The sequence below is a fragment of the Cetorhinus maximus genome, chromosome 10, assembly GCF_964194155.1.
Source record: "Cetorhinus maximus chromosome 10, sCetMax3.hap1.1, whole genome shotgun sequence".
NCBI classification, from domain to species: Eukaryota; Metazoa; Chordata; class Chondrichthyes; order Lamniformes; family Cetorhinidae; genus Cetorhinus; species Cetorhinus maximus.
In genome coordinates this window covers 127730468-127748566 of record NC_135888.1, presented here as the reverse complement: position 1 = coordinate 127748566, position 18099 = coordinate 127730468, and the positions used below count along the sequence as shown (strand labels likewise).

Here is an 18099-nt window from a genome sequence, read left to right as displayed (position 1 = left end):
TCCCTGAACACCTGCCGCAGACCCAGTCTAGCAGCTATGTCCTTTCGGACTTGGCCAGCTTGGTCAGTAGTGGTGCTACTGACCCACTCTTGATGATGGACATTAAAGTCCCCCACCCAGAGTACATTCTGTGCCCTTGCCACCCTCAATGCTTCCTCCAAGTGGTTTTCAACATGAAGGAGCACTGATTCATCAGATGAGGGAGGGCAGTATGTGGTAATCAGCAGGAGGTTTCCCTGCCCATGTTTACCCTCATGCCATGAGTCTTCATGGGGCCCTGAGTTGATGTTGAGGACTCCTAGGTCAACCCGCTCTCGACTGTACACCACAGTGTGGCCACCTCCGCTGGGCCTGTCCTGCCGGTGAGACAGGAGATACCCAGGGGTGGTGATGGTGGAGTCTCAGACATTATCTGTAAGATATGATTCCCTGAGGATGACTATGTCAGGCTGTTGCCTGACTAGTCTGTGAGACAGCTCTCCCAACTTTGGCACTAGCCCCCAGATGTTAGTAAGGAGGACGTTGCAGTGTTGACAGGGCTGAGTTTGTGTTGTCAATTCCGGTGCCAGTGGCAGCGCCAGCTGCTCAGTCAGGAATTCATTCCGTTTTTGAGGCTTTGTAGTGGTTTGATATAACTCAGTGGCTTTCTAGGCCATTTCAAAGGGCATTTAAGAGTCACCCACTTTGCTGTGGGCCCAGAGCCACACATAGGCCAGACCAGGCAAAGACGACAGATTTCCCTCCCTGAACGGCATTAGTGAACCAGATGGGTTTTTTACAACAATCAACAATGGTTTCATGGTCATTATTAGACTTTAAATTCCACATTTGTATTGAATTCAAATTCCTCCATCTGCCATGGCAATATTGGAACCTGGGACCCCAGAGCATTACCCTGTGGGTCTCTGGATTACTAGCTCAGCGATGGTCCCACTACGCATTGCCCTCCCCCGTGTAAGAAGATATGAAAAGTAAGCGCTCACCATAATAAAAAAGCAGTATAAACTTTCGATGGAGGAAAGAGTAAAATCTAAAACACTTACTGTTAACCTTCAGGTAATATGGAATTAAAACCTTTGGAATGCTTTGATGAAACAAAACACATGTCCAGTTCCTTCTGTCTCGGTCGGCATTCTGAATAATCAGTTGTAACAAACCCTGTTCCTGTTTCTCTTCCTTCAATGTTTTCTCTACAACAGTTTTGCCATCACTATTGATCCAAACAAGTCTCATTGATCCAGTGACATCAGAGACAGAGCAGGTCAGAGTAACGGTGTCTCCCTCAGTCACTGCATCAGATGGTTCAGCTGTCACTGTGTAAACAAGAAAATCATTTACATTTTAAACACTGACTTGATCATTGAAAACAGCAACAACATTCCGTCTCCTACCTTTAACTGTGATTAGTTGAATGGTCACCATTTTATGTGGTCCCAGAGAACATTTGTAAACTCCAGCATCTTCAAACAGAACAGGGACAATCCTCAGACTGAAGTTCGCACCATTAAAATTTGCCGCTGTGGGGACCAGTCGATTCTCAAAGTGGACAGTGGTTACATTGATGACCTGGGAATTTGATACAGAAGTTACTGTTTCCTTCAAAATTGGAAGATGATGTGATGTCCAATTCCATGCGGCAGAGGTAAAATTACTCTTATAATCACCATAACAAATCAGGTAGAGTTCACTGTGATCTGTGCCTGATCGATAAAGAGTGTAACTCTTCCCATATAAATCTGTAATAGAGCGACAGAGAACAATGTGTTAGAATTGTAGATTGTGGAGGTACAGAAAACAGTAAAATTAATGAATAATCTTAACTTTGCGAAAATATTTTGTGCTTTGATCATCTTAAATTTGTTTCATCACACTATTGTCAAAGATAAGAGTTGTTTAAACATTGTAAATTGGCTGAATTCAAAATGAAAAATCAATAGATTGTCTTGAAAATAAAATAAAATCTTTTTGAGTTATACTATGTTTTTTTGGCTACGAATGACACTATGACATCACATGCCCAAATATTATGAGGTTCTGCCAACAACATCGAGTTCTGCTGATGGGGCTACAGTTTGTATAGACTTTTGCAATGTCCCGAATATGATTCCCTTCAGGCAAGTGCAGTCCACATTTGTATGTAATAATTATTCAGAAATAGCATGATGCAGAATATCATGAAAAAATTCTGCCTCTAGTTCTCATCTCACTAATATGAAATGGGCAGATACCTGCTCCATGCCCCTGGCCCACTTTAACACAATCCAGTTGCTGCTGCTTGAGTTGCTGTCAACGTGATGGTTTCTTCACAGTGAACATCTGTCTCCTGTTACACTTAATATCTTGTACAGGATTTATACCTGTGCAATTCCTGCATGATTTTTTTTATTTCTCTATTATCACATCTTTCAAATTTCATCATCCAGACTAACCCAAAGTCAATTTATTTGCTCGAGCAATACACTTGCCAGCTGGCAAAATTGGAAGGTTGGGAATCCTTTACTTATTGTCCAGGGAGCAATCATGAATGGGGAATAATAAATTAACAGCACCTATAACATCTCACAAAGACAACTTTGAACATGTTATCTGTCCATTTTCTATCCCACACTTAATCCTCCTTGACCATCCTCACTAACAGACACTGTCTCCCTGTCCCTCAATGCATTAAATCTGAAATCTTCAACATCATCAACAAATCACTCCACAGCCTCATCCCAATTTAACTCAGCAATTTCCTGCAGGATGATCTCCTTCACATTCTCTGTCGTTCTCTCATTGTCCCCTACCTCTATTCCACAATTGGTATCAAAATCTTCTGTTCCCTTCAGTCTAACTTCCAGTTTTCCCTTCTTGACCCTCTCCCCCTCCTCCATTGTGTTCGCACGGATTGAAAGCCTCTCTCTTTCTCTAAGCTTTCACTCGCCTTTCTGAACATTCTCACTCATTCTGAGACCCACTTCCTCCCTCTTTAGTGAAGAATATCTTTTCTCTCTTCAAGTCGCTCTGCGACTGAAAGCATTTGCTGGTTTGATTAAACAGTGCGTCACCATTTATAAAACACATGCTGCAATTCAGAGTTTCTACCTTCCGCTGTTGAACTGCCTCACTTAATTTGACAATTCCAGTCTCAATAAGGTGAGAGACAAGAAAAGCAAATATCAGTTATGTCCTAGCTCCTTAAACTCCACTTTTCTGTCTATAGCTGGTCACTGCTTCCCCATTCAGTTACCTGGATTGTTTCTATACATTGTGTAAATACAAGCTCTGATCTTCTGTTCACTGTCACTCGCATCTTTTCCCCTCGTCCACTCCCAGAGCTCCACTCCCAGTCACTGCCATTCCCTCTGTCCACCATTACTAATCTACGTTCCTATCACTTCCATCCTTCCCTCTCCCGTTCATTGTCATTGATTCCCTGTCCTTCCCTCTTCCCTTAGTCCTGTTCCCAACTCAATGCTTATTTGAAACCTACAGTCTGCACCAACTGGAATCACTAAGTAGCAGCAGCACTTGACTAGAAGTGGTATTGAGAGGAGAGAGCTCAGCTTTTTGTTCAATGTTGATATGTTTATCAGAACCCCACATTGTGACTGTTGGTATGAAGTGTTCATGATTCACATGCATGACTACACTTCTCTGTCCCAGTTTTATGTTAGTAACTCTGAATATTCACTGTGAGGAAATTGCACTTACATTGGAAAACAGGAAAATCTGCATTTCCTTTGATAACAATGGATCCATTTTCCTTCACTTCACAATCATACAACTTCCCATCCTCTACTGTAACATGTTTGACTATCAGATAGGCTGTATTATTTAGTCGGATCCCATCAGTTTTCCTCCGGTTCTGCTGAGATGAGTCTCTCTGTTTCCAGTGAAGACTGACTGTATCTGAGAGTCTGGAGATGGTACAACTGAGAGTGATGTCACTGCCCACCACAGGCTGCTGTGGACTTGCTTCAGCTGTGAAAGACAGATCAATAAGATTTAATGTAATTAGTGGCATTTACAATCCAATGATTAGGTTCTAACTGATCTTGGGATGTGCTCATCATCAGCACATGTGGAGGTGTCAGCTGTGGCTCAGTTCATAGCACCCATGCCTTTGAATCAGAGGGTTGTGGGTTAATGTCCCACTCCTGGAAACCAAGAACTGTGATTGTACTCAAAAGAGTTGCAATCTGTGACTGTTGATAACTCGAAAGAGTATCAGCACTTGTACCTTCCTGCATTAAAGGGTCTGGCCAGATTAAACACAAGTGCATCTTACCAGTAGAACAACACAGTGGGGATGACAATTCTCGGTCGCCATCCACCAGCACAATTACCATTCCTGGAGTCATAGAGTGATTATTATGGTACAGATTCATGTTTAATTTAAGTTGATTCTAATTTGTGTTAAAGTTATAAAAAGTGAAATCTTGTTGGAAGTTTCTTCTTTGGAAGGGATTTGATAAATTTGGTTGTTTTGGTTCCCCACCGGGATTGTAACTAAATTAGGCTCACGTGGGGGATTAAACCCAGTGACTGTAAAAGGGATTCACTGGAACTTTGACTCTGGGGAATTTACGCCATCAGGACTGTCATGAGCTGAAATGTGCCTTTTTGGTGATAACTGTATCCATGGAACTCGGATGGAGTAAGTCTGTTGTCAGAGGCTACGTGATGATTAAACCCCGCGTGAGGGAAAGGAGTTAAACTCTACTTGAGGAAACCAGAATTATGAGGGACTTTGGAATCTGCACATGGTGCCAAACATTTGGAGGAACTGCCAGAACATTTTTACGATCTATCCTTGTTTTAGACTTGGCTTTAATCCTGGCTTTAATTCTGCTTAAATATTTGGAACCAATCAAATTCTCCGATATAAATCGGAGTTTCGGATGGTTCCAGGTGGAGGGTTGTTATCCAATAGAAGATTGACCTTCCTGGGCAATTCCTGTGTAGTCCTTGCCTGGGGACAGCTGGAGGTGGTCGGGGGGCACGGGGGAGTGGGTAGGGGGGTGCAAAGCACATCTTCCGGGTTACCTCCAGGTTAATTCTGGCCAGTAACTTCATAAATGAAACCCAGTGTTGGATATGCTTTGTGAACTCCTCTCAATATGTTCCAGCAACTTCAAAGATCAATGTGCATGAATTCCCCAGTGGGCCGTGGCCCCCTTTTTAATGTTAAAATCCCTCCCCCCTAGGCTGTCACTGAGAAGCCATCTTCATTTAGCTGGTGGCCTCTCCACACGACGGGGAGTCGATCCGCTGATGGCAAAATGCTGATGGCCCGGAAAAATGGAGTTTGATAGGAATTTACATATTCCAATTGGGTTCCCACCTCCTTGTGATGGGCAGCCTGCCCGATTCTGGTCACACCATTAATAAAATCCCCCCATGGCAGGACATGGTCGGGGAGATAATCTGCCACAGATCCCCGTGAAATTCTGGGCACACCACTTCCATTCCCACCTCCTGGGGACAGGGAAAATTCTGCCCTTTGATTCTCTGATTTTCCCTCTATCTCACAATGATGAAAGTTATTAGCACAAGGGAGCTATTTGGTAACAGAATTCAGTACATCTTACAGAGAGTCTGTCAGTGTATAGACCATAATAGTGTCTATCGGGTAGATTCCTCAGTTTGTTGTTTCTGGTTAAATTGTCAATATTCTTTAACTCAGGTTGACCATTTCAATAGAAACAATGAACAGAATCTTTCCCCTGATAATTATGATGAGAGATGTGCATCGCACTGGCTAATATAAAGCTCCTGGGCTAATTTTCATGCCACAACCCCACCCCCAGCCCTGTTTCCTGGAACTATCCCATCCCTGGGCCATTTTCCTGGAGGCAGCTTGGGAGTCAGGAAGGCTACCCAAAGTGGGAGGAGTTAAAGGCCTATCAAGGGCAATCAGCAAACTCAGACTGAAATTTTCCAGTCGGTCTGTGGGCCTCCTGAGGCCTGGGGGAACTAGGCCAGCTACCTGCCGGCTACCACCCGGTGGCTGAGCAGGGGGACAAATACTCATGACTGGCTTTCAGGTCCTCCCCACTTGCACAGCCACAGCTACAGCCATAGGCCACACTGTAGAGGGTTCCACTTCCACAATTATGATCCGATTGCTGGGACAAAATTTTAATTTAAAAGATTAAGAAGTTTGGAGAAGGAACACCTCAAGATGGATGCAACCCCTCTCTCTTACCGGAGCTGCAGGCTGCTGTTTTATCTGATCCTCCCATTGGTCCTCAGCTTCGAGAGTCCGGCCACCATCCTCAAATAGCAGGCCAGCCTGCCCTCTAATTGACCAATTCAAGGAAAATCATTGCTGGGTGACTGTGCCCATACAGGGGCAGGATTGTAAACCCCATTTGACCCAAACATCGGCGTCCCGACCCAAAATCCAAAATCCTGAACAATGTGATCCCGGCAATCTCTCATCATTACACCTGAAATTATTTACGGAGAATCATTGTTTTTTTCTGTATTATGTTCCACTCACCTTTGATCCCAAATATTTCATAACGTTTCAGGATTTCATTTTTTGGCTGTGTCTGAGTCAAGGTGAACAATCCAGCAAATTGAATTCTGGGATGGTGAATTCTCAGATCAATGGTATTCCGATCTTTTATTATCCTCTGGAACAACTCGTTGGTTTTAAATTGTCTGCTCCATTTTGCGCTCCACCAGCCCGATCTGTCTCTCCGAAAAGTAACCAGCTGTTGGATTTCTTGCCCTGAGTGTGGTTTCCATTTCCAGACAACAGGACCATCTACAGTATAGTCTGGTCCTTTTAGTGAGATATCACCTCTCTTATCCAAAAAATAAATATGATTTGTGTTACCTGTTAGAAAGAAGAAATGTAATTATTTAATGGTAAATCTCAAATTCTTAATCCAAGTTCTTAATCCAATGTCTGTAATAATTCATAATAAAAGCAGAATACTGCAGATGCTGAAAATTTGAAATTAAAACAGAAAATACTGGGATTATTCAGGAGGTCTGGCAGCATCTGTGAAGAGAGAAAAATACTTAATATTTTGGCTGTAATTTGCCGTCCCCGTTGGTGTCGTGCGTCATGGTGGGCGTGAGTGAACAATATGGCGAGAAGGCCAAAATTCGGTTCCACTCTGTTGTGAAACCAGCTTTGCGAACGTCCCCTCCACCCGTCAATAGGTGACCACGTTTCCTGCTGCCACACATCAGGAATGTCATTTTCATACATCTGCATATTATTATAAGCCCTGCCCACTGGAATCATCCCCCCGTGCTGGATCATCTGGGAATATCGGCGAGATTATACGTCGACGTGTTTCACAGCAACATGTAAAAGACGGTGCACCTGGTGAGCTGAGTTTCCAGAGGAACTCGGGGGCGAGTGTGCACTAACGTTACACAGCGCTCGCCAGGGTCGCCTGTTTGAACTTAAGGAACAGGCGCCACACATTCAGGCGAGGGCACAGGCATTTCGCTATTTCCCGACTGGCTGACTGTGCGGTTCAGGAGCAAGTGCTGCTCTGCCGTTGGTGGGGGGTGGGAAGGCAGCACAGCCTGATGGTGGTGCAGAAGTACATGCAGGGAGCGGGGCAGAGGCGGAGGGAGATGGCCACACGTTAGGGAAACATTGTATGAAGTGACCGTTCCTCCACAGCTGAGACAGTTCAGATGCAGCCACATTGACATGCTTGGAGTCGGGCCTCTAGCTTCTCTTCCCAGTGAAGCAATGCAGAGGCATGAAAGTGCCACCAAATGCCCCTGAAATTTTCACCACTCGGGAACAAACTGCAAACAGTTGAGCGGTTTAGTGGACTACAGAACAACTGGACGAATGGGAAAGTCATACAATCTCCTTGCAAAAGCTGGTCATGGAGCAGTCACTAGTGGAGGTGCTCACAGCCCCTTGCAATGTCTTCATTCAGTTTTGGACTAGTCTCCCCCATGGTTCAAGCTAACAGTGCAGCCTTGCAGTGCAGGTTAGGAGAATGCCTGCACCCGAGCTGAGAGCACACCATGCAGTCCAGTGGGCAAAGCTGCCGTCAGTTGGTCCTGTGGAGTAGGGTAGATGTAGGTGGGGTTTTGGGCAGCCATGCAGTGCACTGAACTCTGGTCATCCCAGTGGTGGCCAGCAGTCTCCAACATGCATTAAGGGGCTTTTAGACTTAACCAAGAGAGGTTCTATGTACACCCATGCTAACCCACGCGTCTCTCTCTTTCATCTGGCAGGAGCATGGAGTCTGGTGAACTATCTGTATACCTCGTGGTGCACAGAGAGCAGAAATGAAGGAGAGGAAAGCAATGGAGGCACCTGGGTGGGCAGGGGGGGAGCAGCACCCTCAGGAAGAGGCAGCTGGGGCTCCTGTGCATGGCGCTGATGAGCCACAGTGAGCCTTGTGATTGGCACCCAACTAGACCCAGGGTCTACAGACGACACTTGTCATTCCTGTAGATGAGTGAGAAACAGTGTCGCCGAAGACCGCGCATGACCAGGGAACTGATAAGTCACATCTGCCAGTGACGGCAGGATTTGTTGCCATGGAGACATAGAAGGTATCCACTGCCAGTGGCCTAGAAAGTGACCAAAGCACTCAATTTTTAAGTCAGTGGCTCCTTTCTGGGGTCCACAGGTGATCTCTGTGGGATCTCACAAGCCTCCACATACAATGGCATCCCGGAGGCATGGATTGGGGGCAGGGATTTAACGTAAGAGGTAGAAGGATAAGAGGGGATTTGAAGAGAAACATTTTCCCCCAGAGGGTGGTGGGAGCCTGGAACTCAGTGTCTGTAAGGGTGTTTGAGTCAGAAACTCTCATAATACATAAGATGCAACACGCCATGGATGCTATATTCATGAAGGCACACAGCTTTGTGCAATGAGCCCCAGATCAGGAAAGCCAGGATGAAAGAGCACTGGGATTTGTGCAGGTCTCAGGTTTCCCACAGGTGCAGGGTGCCATTGACTGTACTGACGTGGTACTCAGGTCTCCATGACAACAAGCGGACATCTTTGTCAACTGCAAGGACTTCCAGTTTCTGAATGTTCAGCTGGTGTGCAACCACCACAAACGCATCCTACAGGTCTGCAGGCAATTGCCAGGGAGTGTCCACAACACCTATATTCTCAGCAGGTCTCAGACCCCTGACATCTTCCAGCGTCCACAGGCTGCAGGGTTGGATCCTGGGGGACAAGGGCTACCCACAGAGGACGTGGCTGATGACGCCTGTGAGGCGGCCTCAGAATACAGCAGAGCGACGGTATAATGAGGCTCATGCTGCAACTTGCACCTTGGTGGAGCAGACCATCAGGATGTTGAAATTGAGGTTGTGGTGCCTGGACTCTGCAATATATACTCCCCAGAGGATTTCACGCATCGTCATCACTGCTGCGCCCTTCACAACCTGGCGCTGCAACCTGGGGAGGAGCTGCCTGAGGAGAAGATGGAGGAGTTGATTGTCTCTCCATTGAAGAGGACGTCAACAGGGATGAGTTTGATGAGGTGCTCGAAGGGGAGGATGACAGCGATGAGGCTATCGTGTTGTCCAGGTGAGGCAGGCACGTTCGGGAGGCCCTCATAGCTGCTAGATTCATGGAGAATGTTGTCGACTTGCCGTGAAGGGGCTCCATAGATCCTCACCTTGCATCTGTGAACATTTGACTCCTGTCTGGCTGATGACAGTGCACATACCCTCTGTGATAAGGCTCCTGTCATGCAGATGCAGCGGATGCCCATAGTCCCTACATTCCAGAAGGATGATGATGACACGCGGTGGAGACACTCCGTAGATCCTCACATAACTTATGTGAATGTCTGGCTCCTGTCTGGCTTGTGGCAACCCTCTTGCGCTCTGTGAACAGGATCATATCATGGGGATGTTCTGGGGAAACTTTAACTTCTCCTGTTCCTATGGCATCCTTCATGAGCAGATGCCTCCAGGACCACACTGTCACCGGACACAGATGCTGATGAGATGGTGGGCCAGCCACACCTCAAAGGTGCTGAGAGCACACAGAGAAAATGATGGTACTCTGTGCCACCGGCCCAGGACACTCTGGCAGCAAAGATAAGCCTATTGAGGTCCAGGCATGACTATTGTGCCCAGTGACAGTGAAGGCACCATCAGTGTGCTGGGAAGGTTGCATAAGCACAGGGAAGAGGCCTTGGACTGAGACACCTGCCTTTATCTTGTGCAGGAACCAAGATTTCACATCAGAGTGACACGGACACTGCTCATCAGAACAAGGAGCCATAGGCAAGGAGACATCCTTGGGAGTTTATTTACAACAGTGAACATTATGTACAAGTGATTCACACCAGGGCCCAGCCTGTGCTTCCTGGTTGGTCTCAGATGCAGCTCGTTACTGCTGAGCTGTGGCTGTTGCTGTGGTTGAGCTTGGTGCTGCCTGTGGCTGTTCCTGCTGCTGTTTTCCTGTGGCTGTTCCTGCTGCTGTTTTCCTGTGGCTGTTCCTGCTGCTGTTTTCCTGTGGCTGTTCCTGCTGCTGTTTTTCTGTGGCTGTTCCTGCTGATGTTTTCCTGTGGCTGTTCCTGCTGCTGTTTTTCTGTGGCTGTTCCTGCTGCTGTTTTCCTGTGGCTGTTCCTGCTGCTGTTTTCCTGTGACTGTTCCTGCTGCTCTTTTCCTGTGGCTGTTCCTGCTGCTGTTTTCCTGTGGCTGTTCCTGCTGCTGTTTTCCTGTGGCTGTTCCTGCTGCTGTTTTCCAGTGACTGTTCCTGCTGCTGTTTTCCTGAGGCTGTTCCTGCATCTGTTTTCCTGTGGCTGATCCTGCTGCTGTTTTCCTGTGGCTGTTCCTGCTGCTGTTTTCCTGTGGCTGTTCCTGCTGCTGTTTTCCTGTGACTGTTCCTGCTGCTGTTTTCCTGAGGCTGTTCCTGCTGCTGTTTTCCTGTGGCTGTTCCTGCTGCTGTTTTCCTGTGGCTGTTCCTGCTGCTGTTTTCCTGTGGCTGTTCCTGCTGCTGTTTTCCTGTGGCTGTTCCTGCTGCTGTTTTCCTGAGGCTGTTCCTGCTGCTGTTTTCCTGAGGCTGTTCCTGCTGCAGTATTCCAGTGTTTATTCCTGCTGCTGTGCAATTTTTTGTTCCTGTTCCTGCTGCTGAAGTATTCATGTGGCTGTTCCTGCTGCTGTGGTACTTCCTTCTAGTCCTCAACTGGATCAAGAGGACTGCTGCCAAAAAGTCTGCTGCTGCTAGTCTAGTAGAACCTGCTACTGCAGGGTAGGGCCTTGTGATTCCTAGCAAGGTCTGAAGAGCCTGGGAGTGGGAGTTTGGGGAGAGCTGAAGGGGAGAGCACTCAACAACAGCTCGAGGGGGAGGACTTTTGCTGCAAGAGGTGGGAGCCTGTGGGAGAAATGAACTGTATTTTGTCTCTCTGGCTGTCTGCAGGGGTAGGAATGCAACATTCGTGCAGGGAGGGCTGTGAGAGACTGAACTTTGAGGGGAAGGAGACCTGTACCCTACTCTATCTTCCCTTGCCCCGCCTGTGTTTGCTAACAGTGCCCAGAGCCAGCTGCATCTACAGATAGTTACCATCATTCCTGAACGGTGCCTGGGCAATGCTAGCTTTGTGAGGGTCCTGGGGGAGAGTATTGTAACCGATGCCCCTCTTGTGGCGCAGGACTGTGATTATCCTGCTGCCTAAGAGGCAGGATCTCCGCCACCTGAAGAACTGGTGCCCAGTCTCCCTCCTCAGCACGGATGACAAAATCTTTACCAGGGCAATGTCTTTTCACCTTGTCACCGTGCTGAACCACATGATCCACCCTGACCAGTTCTACACAGTCCCAGGATGCACCATCTTCGATAACATCCGTCTGGTCTGGGATATTATCCACTTTTCCCACAGGACTGGTGTGTTGAGTGCCTTCCTTTCTCTTGACCAGGAGAAGGCGTTCGACAGGGTGGATCACGAATATTTATTCAGGACTCTGCAAGTATTTGGGTTCGGGCTGCATCATGTCGCTCAGACTTGACTTCTGTACGCTGCCACAGGCTGTCCGGTTAAGGTTAACGGGTCCCTGACGGCGCCCCTTCACTTTGGGAGAGGAGTGCGTCAGGGCAGCTCCTTGTGTGGCCAATTGTGTTCTATCTGTGTGGAGCCTTTCCTGCACCTCTTGTGGAGGAGGTTGTCGGGATTGGTTCTGCGCAGGCCGGGCATCGGGGTGGTCATCTCAGCTTACACGGATGACGTGCTCCTCATGTTCACTGACCCAGCTGACCTGTGGAGGATGGACGAGTGCCAGGAGGTCTACTCTGCTGTGTCCTCTGCCAGGATCAACTGGGACAAGTGTTCTGGACTTTTGATTGGTCAGCGGCAGATGGATCCCGCACCTGAGGAGCTCAGGCCTTTCACCTGGAGCAGGACAAGCCTCATCTACCTGGGGGTCCACCTCTGCCCTGCTGAGGAATCCTGGCCGGTGAACAGGCAGGAGCTGGAGGCCAAAGTCACCACTCGCCTGCGGCGCTGGACAGGACTGCTCCGAGTGCTGTCTTACCATGTTCGAGTTCTGGTCATAAACCAGCTGATTGCCGCCATGTTGTGGTACCGGCTAGTCACTTTGAACCCTCCCCCAGACATTGTCACTAAAATCCAAAGAATGCTCGTTGGACTCTTCTGGGGCAAAAGGCTGCACTGGGCCGCTGTTGAGGTTCTGAGTCTCCCGCTTAGGGAGGGCGTTCAGGCGCTGGTGTGCCGACACACCCAGATGGTGACTTTCTGACTTCAGTTCCTGCAGCGATACCTTGATAATTAGCTCTTTGCAGAGGAGGTCTTTAAATATGTTGCCCAGATTACTGAAGGCCTCAGGTGATGGCGGGGCAGGCGATTCAGAGGCTGCCCCACCACCAACACAACGTGTTTGCCGGGATTGAACTATTAATGAGTCTGGAAATGTTGGGAATGTTACGATACGGTTTGAAAATCTATTATTGTGGCTGGCAGGGAAAGCGTCCTTTTTCCCATCTGGAACCACACTTAGTGCACTTTGGGTCTAATATGACTCTTCTTCAGAACTGGGATTAGATAGAAATGTGATGAGGTTTATGCTGTTGAAAATGTGGGGGGGTTGCAGGTGGAGCAAAATAAAAGGTCAGGGATAGGTTAGAGGTCTGGAGAGATTAAATGACAAATATGTCACAGAACACAAGAAAAGACCATGGTAATAATAGTATTAAAGAGTAAAGCAGGTGTTAGTAGCAGAATAAAGGAAGTTGTTGGAACTTGCATTCCTCAACCCCTGAAAGGAAGAGAAAATATTTCTTGTTCAGGCGTTGGATGAGACAAAGAATGAAGTGGAACTGGGGACAAGGAGAGCTTTGAGATCGGGTGAGTGTGTGCTGCTGAAGGGAGAGGTCGAGTGTGTACATATGGCGGCAGATGTAATAATTATAGTGTTAACTTAAGAGTCATATTTTTATAATCAGCGAATAATATTGTCTTCATTTCAATCACTATTACAGAGAAAAACAGAACAATCCTATTATATTCAGTCTATTGATTATGAGATTTAGCTGAATATACAACACGAAAAAAAAAACAATCAAAATAAAAAGAGGGGACGTGTTTAAATCCTTATACAGAATATAAAGGTTCCAGAACTCCTTGTGACTCCTGGTCTACAGGGGACATTATCAGGATGGACAGGAGCTCATGGGAGAGAAACTGGGGAAGGATACAGTTATGTGGGTCTCCATCCTGTTTATCTTGTAATGGGGTTTCCCAAGTTGGGATGAGTTCAGGTGTTTCCTGCGTCCACTCTTCACTGTGTCTGAAATGTGACGGGGATAAACCAGCTCTAGGATTCTGACTGGCAGTGTATTTCAGGTGCTGTGCCTTATCAGTGCAGGTGACATCCATGGCTGTGATGGTGAAAAATGTACTTAATGCATTTGAATATTTCCAAATGGCCCCTTGTGACATTAGTCCCATCTTTCAGTCAATAGTTCGTCATTCACTGGAATATATTTCCACCTTCAAATCATCATCAGCCTTTATTTTAAAGGGTAAAAGTGAAATAGTAAAATCCTCACTATAACCAATATTTTGGTTACATTTTCACATCACAAATACTAGAATCACAATAGCTCTGGTTGAAAAACCAAACTGTGTAAAACTATTAAACTTTTTCAAATTAAATTTGAGTTGAACATTATCGTGTAAAAAAAAAACAAATATGGTTGGGGATGCTGGAAATCTGAGATAAAAATACAATCTGCTGGAAACACTCAGCAACTCCGGAAGCATCTGTGGAGAGAGAAAGAGAGGCAATGGGCCCAATTTTAAATCTGTTTTAACGAATGAGCTTTAATTGAATTAAAATCTCACTCGTTTTAACTTTTCAGGTCAATGACTTATCGTCAGTTCTGACGGACCTGAGTATTTCCATCATTTTGCGTCGCTACAATAGGTTCTATAGGCTCAAACAATAAAGTACTTTCAACTGTTCCTCATTTTAGAACCATAAATTCACATTTGAATATTATTATATATTGGAAACCTGAATTCTGTAACATATGTAACCGGTTGACAATTGAATGTTTAAATATCAAATATATGGATTCCAGAAAGAGTTCCACGGAGTGATTGTGATACTTTGAAATGTGACAGCAAGCTATATGATAGAAGTTTGTTATATGCAAGAGTATATGTAGAGGTGAACAGGGAAATTCAGAGATAGTTCAGGAAACGGAGTTAAGAGCAATGAGATATATGTTCAAAGTTTTCATGTTATTAAATTGTTCCATTGCTGGAATCGGAAAAGTGAACTTACATGTCCTGTTAAAAGGAGCAGGAACATAATAATAAAGACATTATTTCCTTTCACAATAGTAGATATGTAAATTCATTAAACACTATGATAGTGTAAAGTAAGATAATTGTGACTGATGGAAATAAGGCACTTACTTTGTGTGAAATCAGGCGGAAGTAGAAACACAAAGAAACTGAACATCGAACCAGCTGGCAATTTGCTGCAGGAAAATAGTAGACTCATTTCACAGATTCAGTCTCTTTGCCTGTGAGAAATATACATTTAGATACAGTTATTGATTATATAGCACCAAAAAAACATGAAGTGTAACTGAAACACATTTCTTCAATGTGTTTATCACTCAGACTGTGTATATAATGAAATGAAGTAAAACATCTTAACACATTATTTCCTCATTCTCATTGGGAAATATAAAACGTGCAATGAAATTCTTCAGTCATGATACCATCTCTCCCTCTGATAAGCGTAATAAAAGTTATACATATTCACATACAACGGACCATATATAATCCACATTTATCCCACAGCAACATACTCTCCTCTGCCGGCAGGTTTGAAGGCAGGAGGGCTCATAAAATCCAATGGGTGTCCTGCCCACTGCCCACCCACCCATTGCTAAACTGTCTCAAATTTTATTCTGCTGTATAGTATCATGTGACACGTAACGAATCAGCTCTAAGTGTGGGGAACCTTAGAGTGGGAGTTCTTCTTCTCGTTGTGGAGCTTGTTGGAAGCATGTAACTGCTGCTACAGCCTGTAAATAAAGTTTAATGTTTCTAATGAGAAGCCTGTCTGGAAAATCAAGCCCAAAACAACCAATGAGTACCTTTAGCGACACATTCATAAGGGCCTCATCACGTACACATTGCCATTTCACCTGTGGTGGGGGGAGGCCAATGCCATGTGGGAAGCCCAGCTGCTTTAGCTGCTCGAACTGCTGTCGGGCAAGGGAGTGACCTCATTGGTGGGCATCCTGTGCTTATCGGTGTCAGACTCCTCAGCCACAATGGTCCCACTCCCTACTGGCCTCTCCAACCTGGCCCCATTCCCATCAACTTCCTCACCTGGGTCTGTCAGCCTGGTCCTGGTGATACCCTCAACTTATCTTAATTCCCCGCTTCTCTTTTTTGGGAGTGCCTAGAGACTGCTGCTTCCATCTGCCACTGCTGTGACTAGAGACTGCTGGCCATATGACTGGCTGCCAGCTCTTTATGTCAGAATTTCCTCCCACAATAGGGACAAAAGTCTCACCTTAAGGCAATAAACGCTGCTGCCAGTGTGATGGGCAGAACCCCCAGTGACTTTTAAGACGGGGATGTAGGGATCATGATGCCCTGTAACATCCAGCCCATAGACTTTTAAACTAAAAATAAAGTAATTGAATTAGGAATTAAAAAGAGAAATGTAATTACCAATTATAGGAAGAATAGACAAAAAATACATTTACAAAAGATCTCTCCAGCAAAACTATTTAAATGATATTGATCAAAAAAAATTGAATTTTATGCAAATGAGTGTATTAATTGACAGCAATTAATATTTATGCACTCATGTAAAGCTTATTGATAATACCAATATAATAATAAACTTCCAACGGCATTATCATCGCTAAATCACCCATCATCAATAGCCTGGGGATCACCATTGAACAGAAACTCCATCGTACCAACCATGTAAATGTTGTGGCTGTTGGAGAAGGTGAAAGGCAGGGTACATTGTGGCAAGTGCTTCCCCAATAAACTCCCCACCTTCTACAAGGCCAAAGTCAGGAGTGTGATGGAATATTCTCTTCCTGCCAAGGTAAGTACATTTGCAACTGAACAAGAAGCTTGACTATCCCAGACAAATTAATCTGCTTGATTGGAAACCCATCCAATACCTTAAACATTCATTTTTTCCACCACTAGCATAACATTGATGCAGTGTGTTCAATCTACAGGATGCGCTGCACAGCACAACAAGGCTGTATCACAGGACTTCCAAAATCTATGACCTACAGACTAGGTGTGTATTATATATGAAAAATGATGGTGCTTCTGCCTGTGCGCAGAGAAACACCGTTTGTTCCTCAGATCTCGAGCTATGCGGTCTGGCTCTGTAGTTTGATGGTTTCAGCACTACAGGAGCTGGAGAAGAATAAAATGGCGCTGTTTCTGCTTCCAATGACTCCTGAGGTGGTCGGTGCCGATTGCCATCTTTTGAAATGCACTCGTTCAGTTGTCCTGTGTGCATCATAAGAATGCAGAATGGGCAGACCACATTGTCAGTCAGCATTTAACATTGATTGGATAGGTGACCTGCAATTTTGGACCTCACACGTCCTCTTACCACCGGTCTTAACAACACACCTGAACTTGGGCTCAGCTGCAATGAGGGACCCTCAATCAGCATTATTTAAATGGTTCACTATGGAACATCCAGGGAGAGAGTTTTTGATATTCTTTTGCTGTTTTGGTGGAAGTCTGTGTCCTGTGTGGTGGCACCAGTCAGCCGTTCCCGCCATCTCCAAGCTGCCACATCAATCCGAGTCGTCTGTTTGAGGACAGATTACTGGAGTGCTGTCTGAAACTGGGAATCCCTTTGAACACTGGCATCCTCGGCCATGATGACAGCTGCCTGAGCCTGGAAGTCAAAAAGCTGAATTACATGGAAACCAACAGAGATCTCATGAGCTCAGCCTGAGTTTCCACGTCAACACTGAGACAATGATTGGCTTCAGATTGTGCCACAATGGAAGTTGAGACATTGATCATCAAACGCTGCAACATTGCTGGGTTCACAAATATTCTTATGGTGTTGACCACTATTTCCCGCTCTCCTTTCCAAGCTCCATAAAAATCCCTGCTCCATGGTCCTTGACAGTGACAATAGATCTGTGGCAGGCTCGCCAATGCATCAAACATTTTGGTCGACATGCCCACCAGCTTTTTTCTATGTGCCACCACATCACAGTCCATATCTGAGCCCTCTGCTGGAGCACACATTTGTAACTTCACTCTCCAGGAAGCTGGGACACTGGCCTGACTCACCACATGCAGATCTCACCTCTATAACACCCACTCAAGTTTTCATTCTTCCTGTATCTGAGCCGGTGCCTTTGTGTGTCAGATCAAGTGGTGGTCCTTTCTCATCGGAGGTTTTTCTCGGCCAGCATCCTCGTTCACTAATGACTGGCCAAGTATTCTCGTGCCTCTGAAGGAATAAATTCACATGGGGAGAGTTGAGGTGAGTGAAGAGGGTGTGGTTAGAAATCATGAAATGTATGGTTACACCATCTCCTGTTTCTACATCATACCAGATTGTGAGATGAGTGTAATGTGGTCTTTCAGAAGGTACATAAGGCAG

At 45.7% G+C, this 18099-nt stretch overlaps 1 protein-coding gene across 1 annotated transcript in view; it reads right to left on the bottom strand.

Annotated features, from left to right (window-relative positions):
• Window positions 1–1865: 1865 nt before the first annotated feature.
• LOC144685352 (uncharacterized) overlaps window positions 1866–18099 on the bottom strand; it is a 160212-nt gene continuing 143978 nt past the window's right edge. The window contains exons 14-17 of the mRNA XM_078549761.1: window positions 14889–14953; window positions 6488–6829; window positions 3694–3963; window positions 1866–1870 (exon numbers count right to left, since the gene is read on the bottom strand). Coding sequence (XP_078405887.1) covers window positions 1866–1870; window positions 3694–3963; window positions 6488–6829; window positions 14889–14953 — 682 coding nt within the window. The remainder of the gene's footprint in view (window positions 1871–3693; window positions 3964–6487; window positions 6830–14888; window positions 14954–18099) is intronic.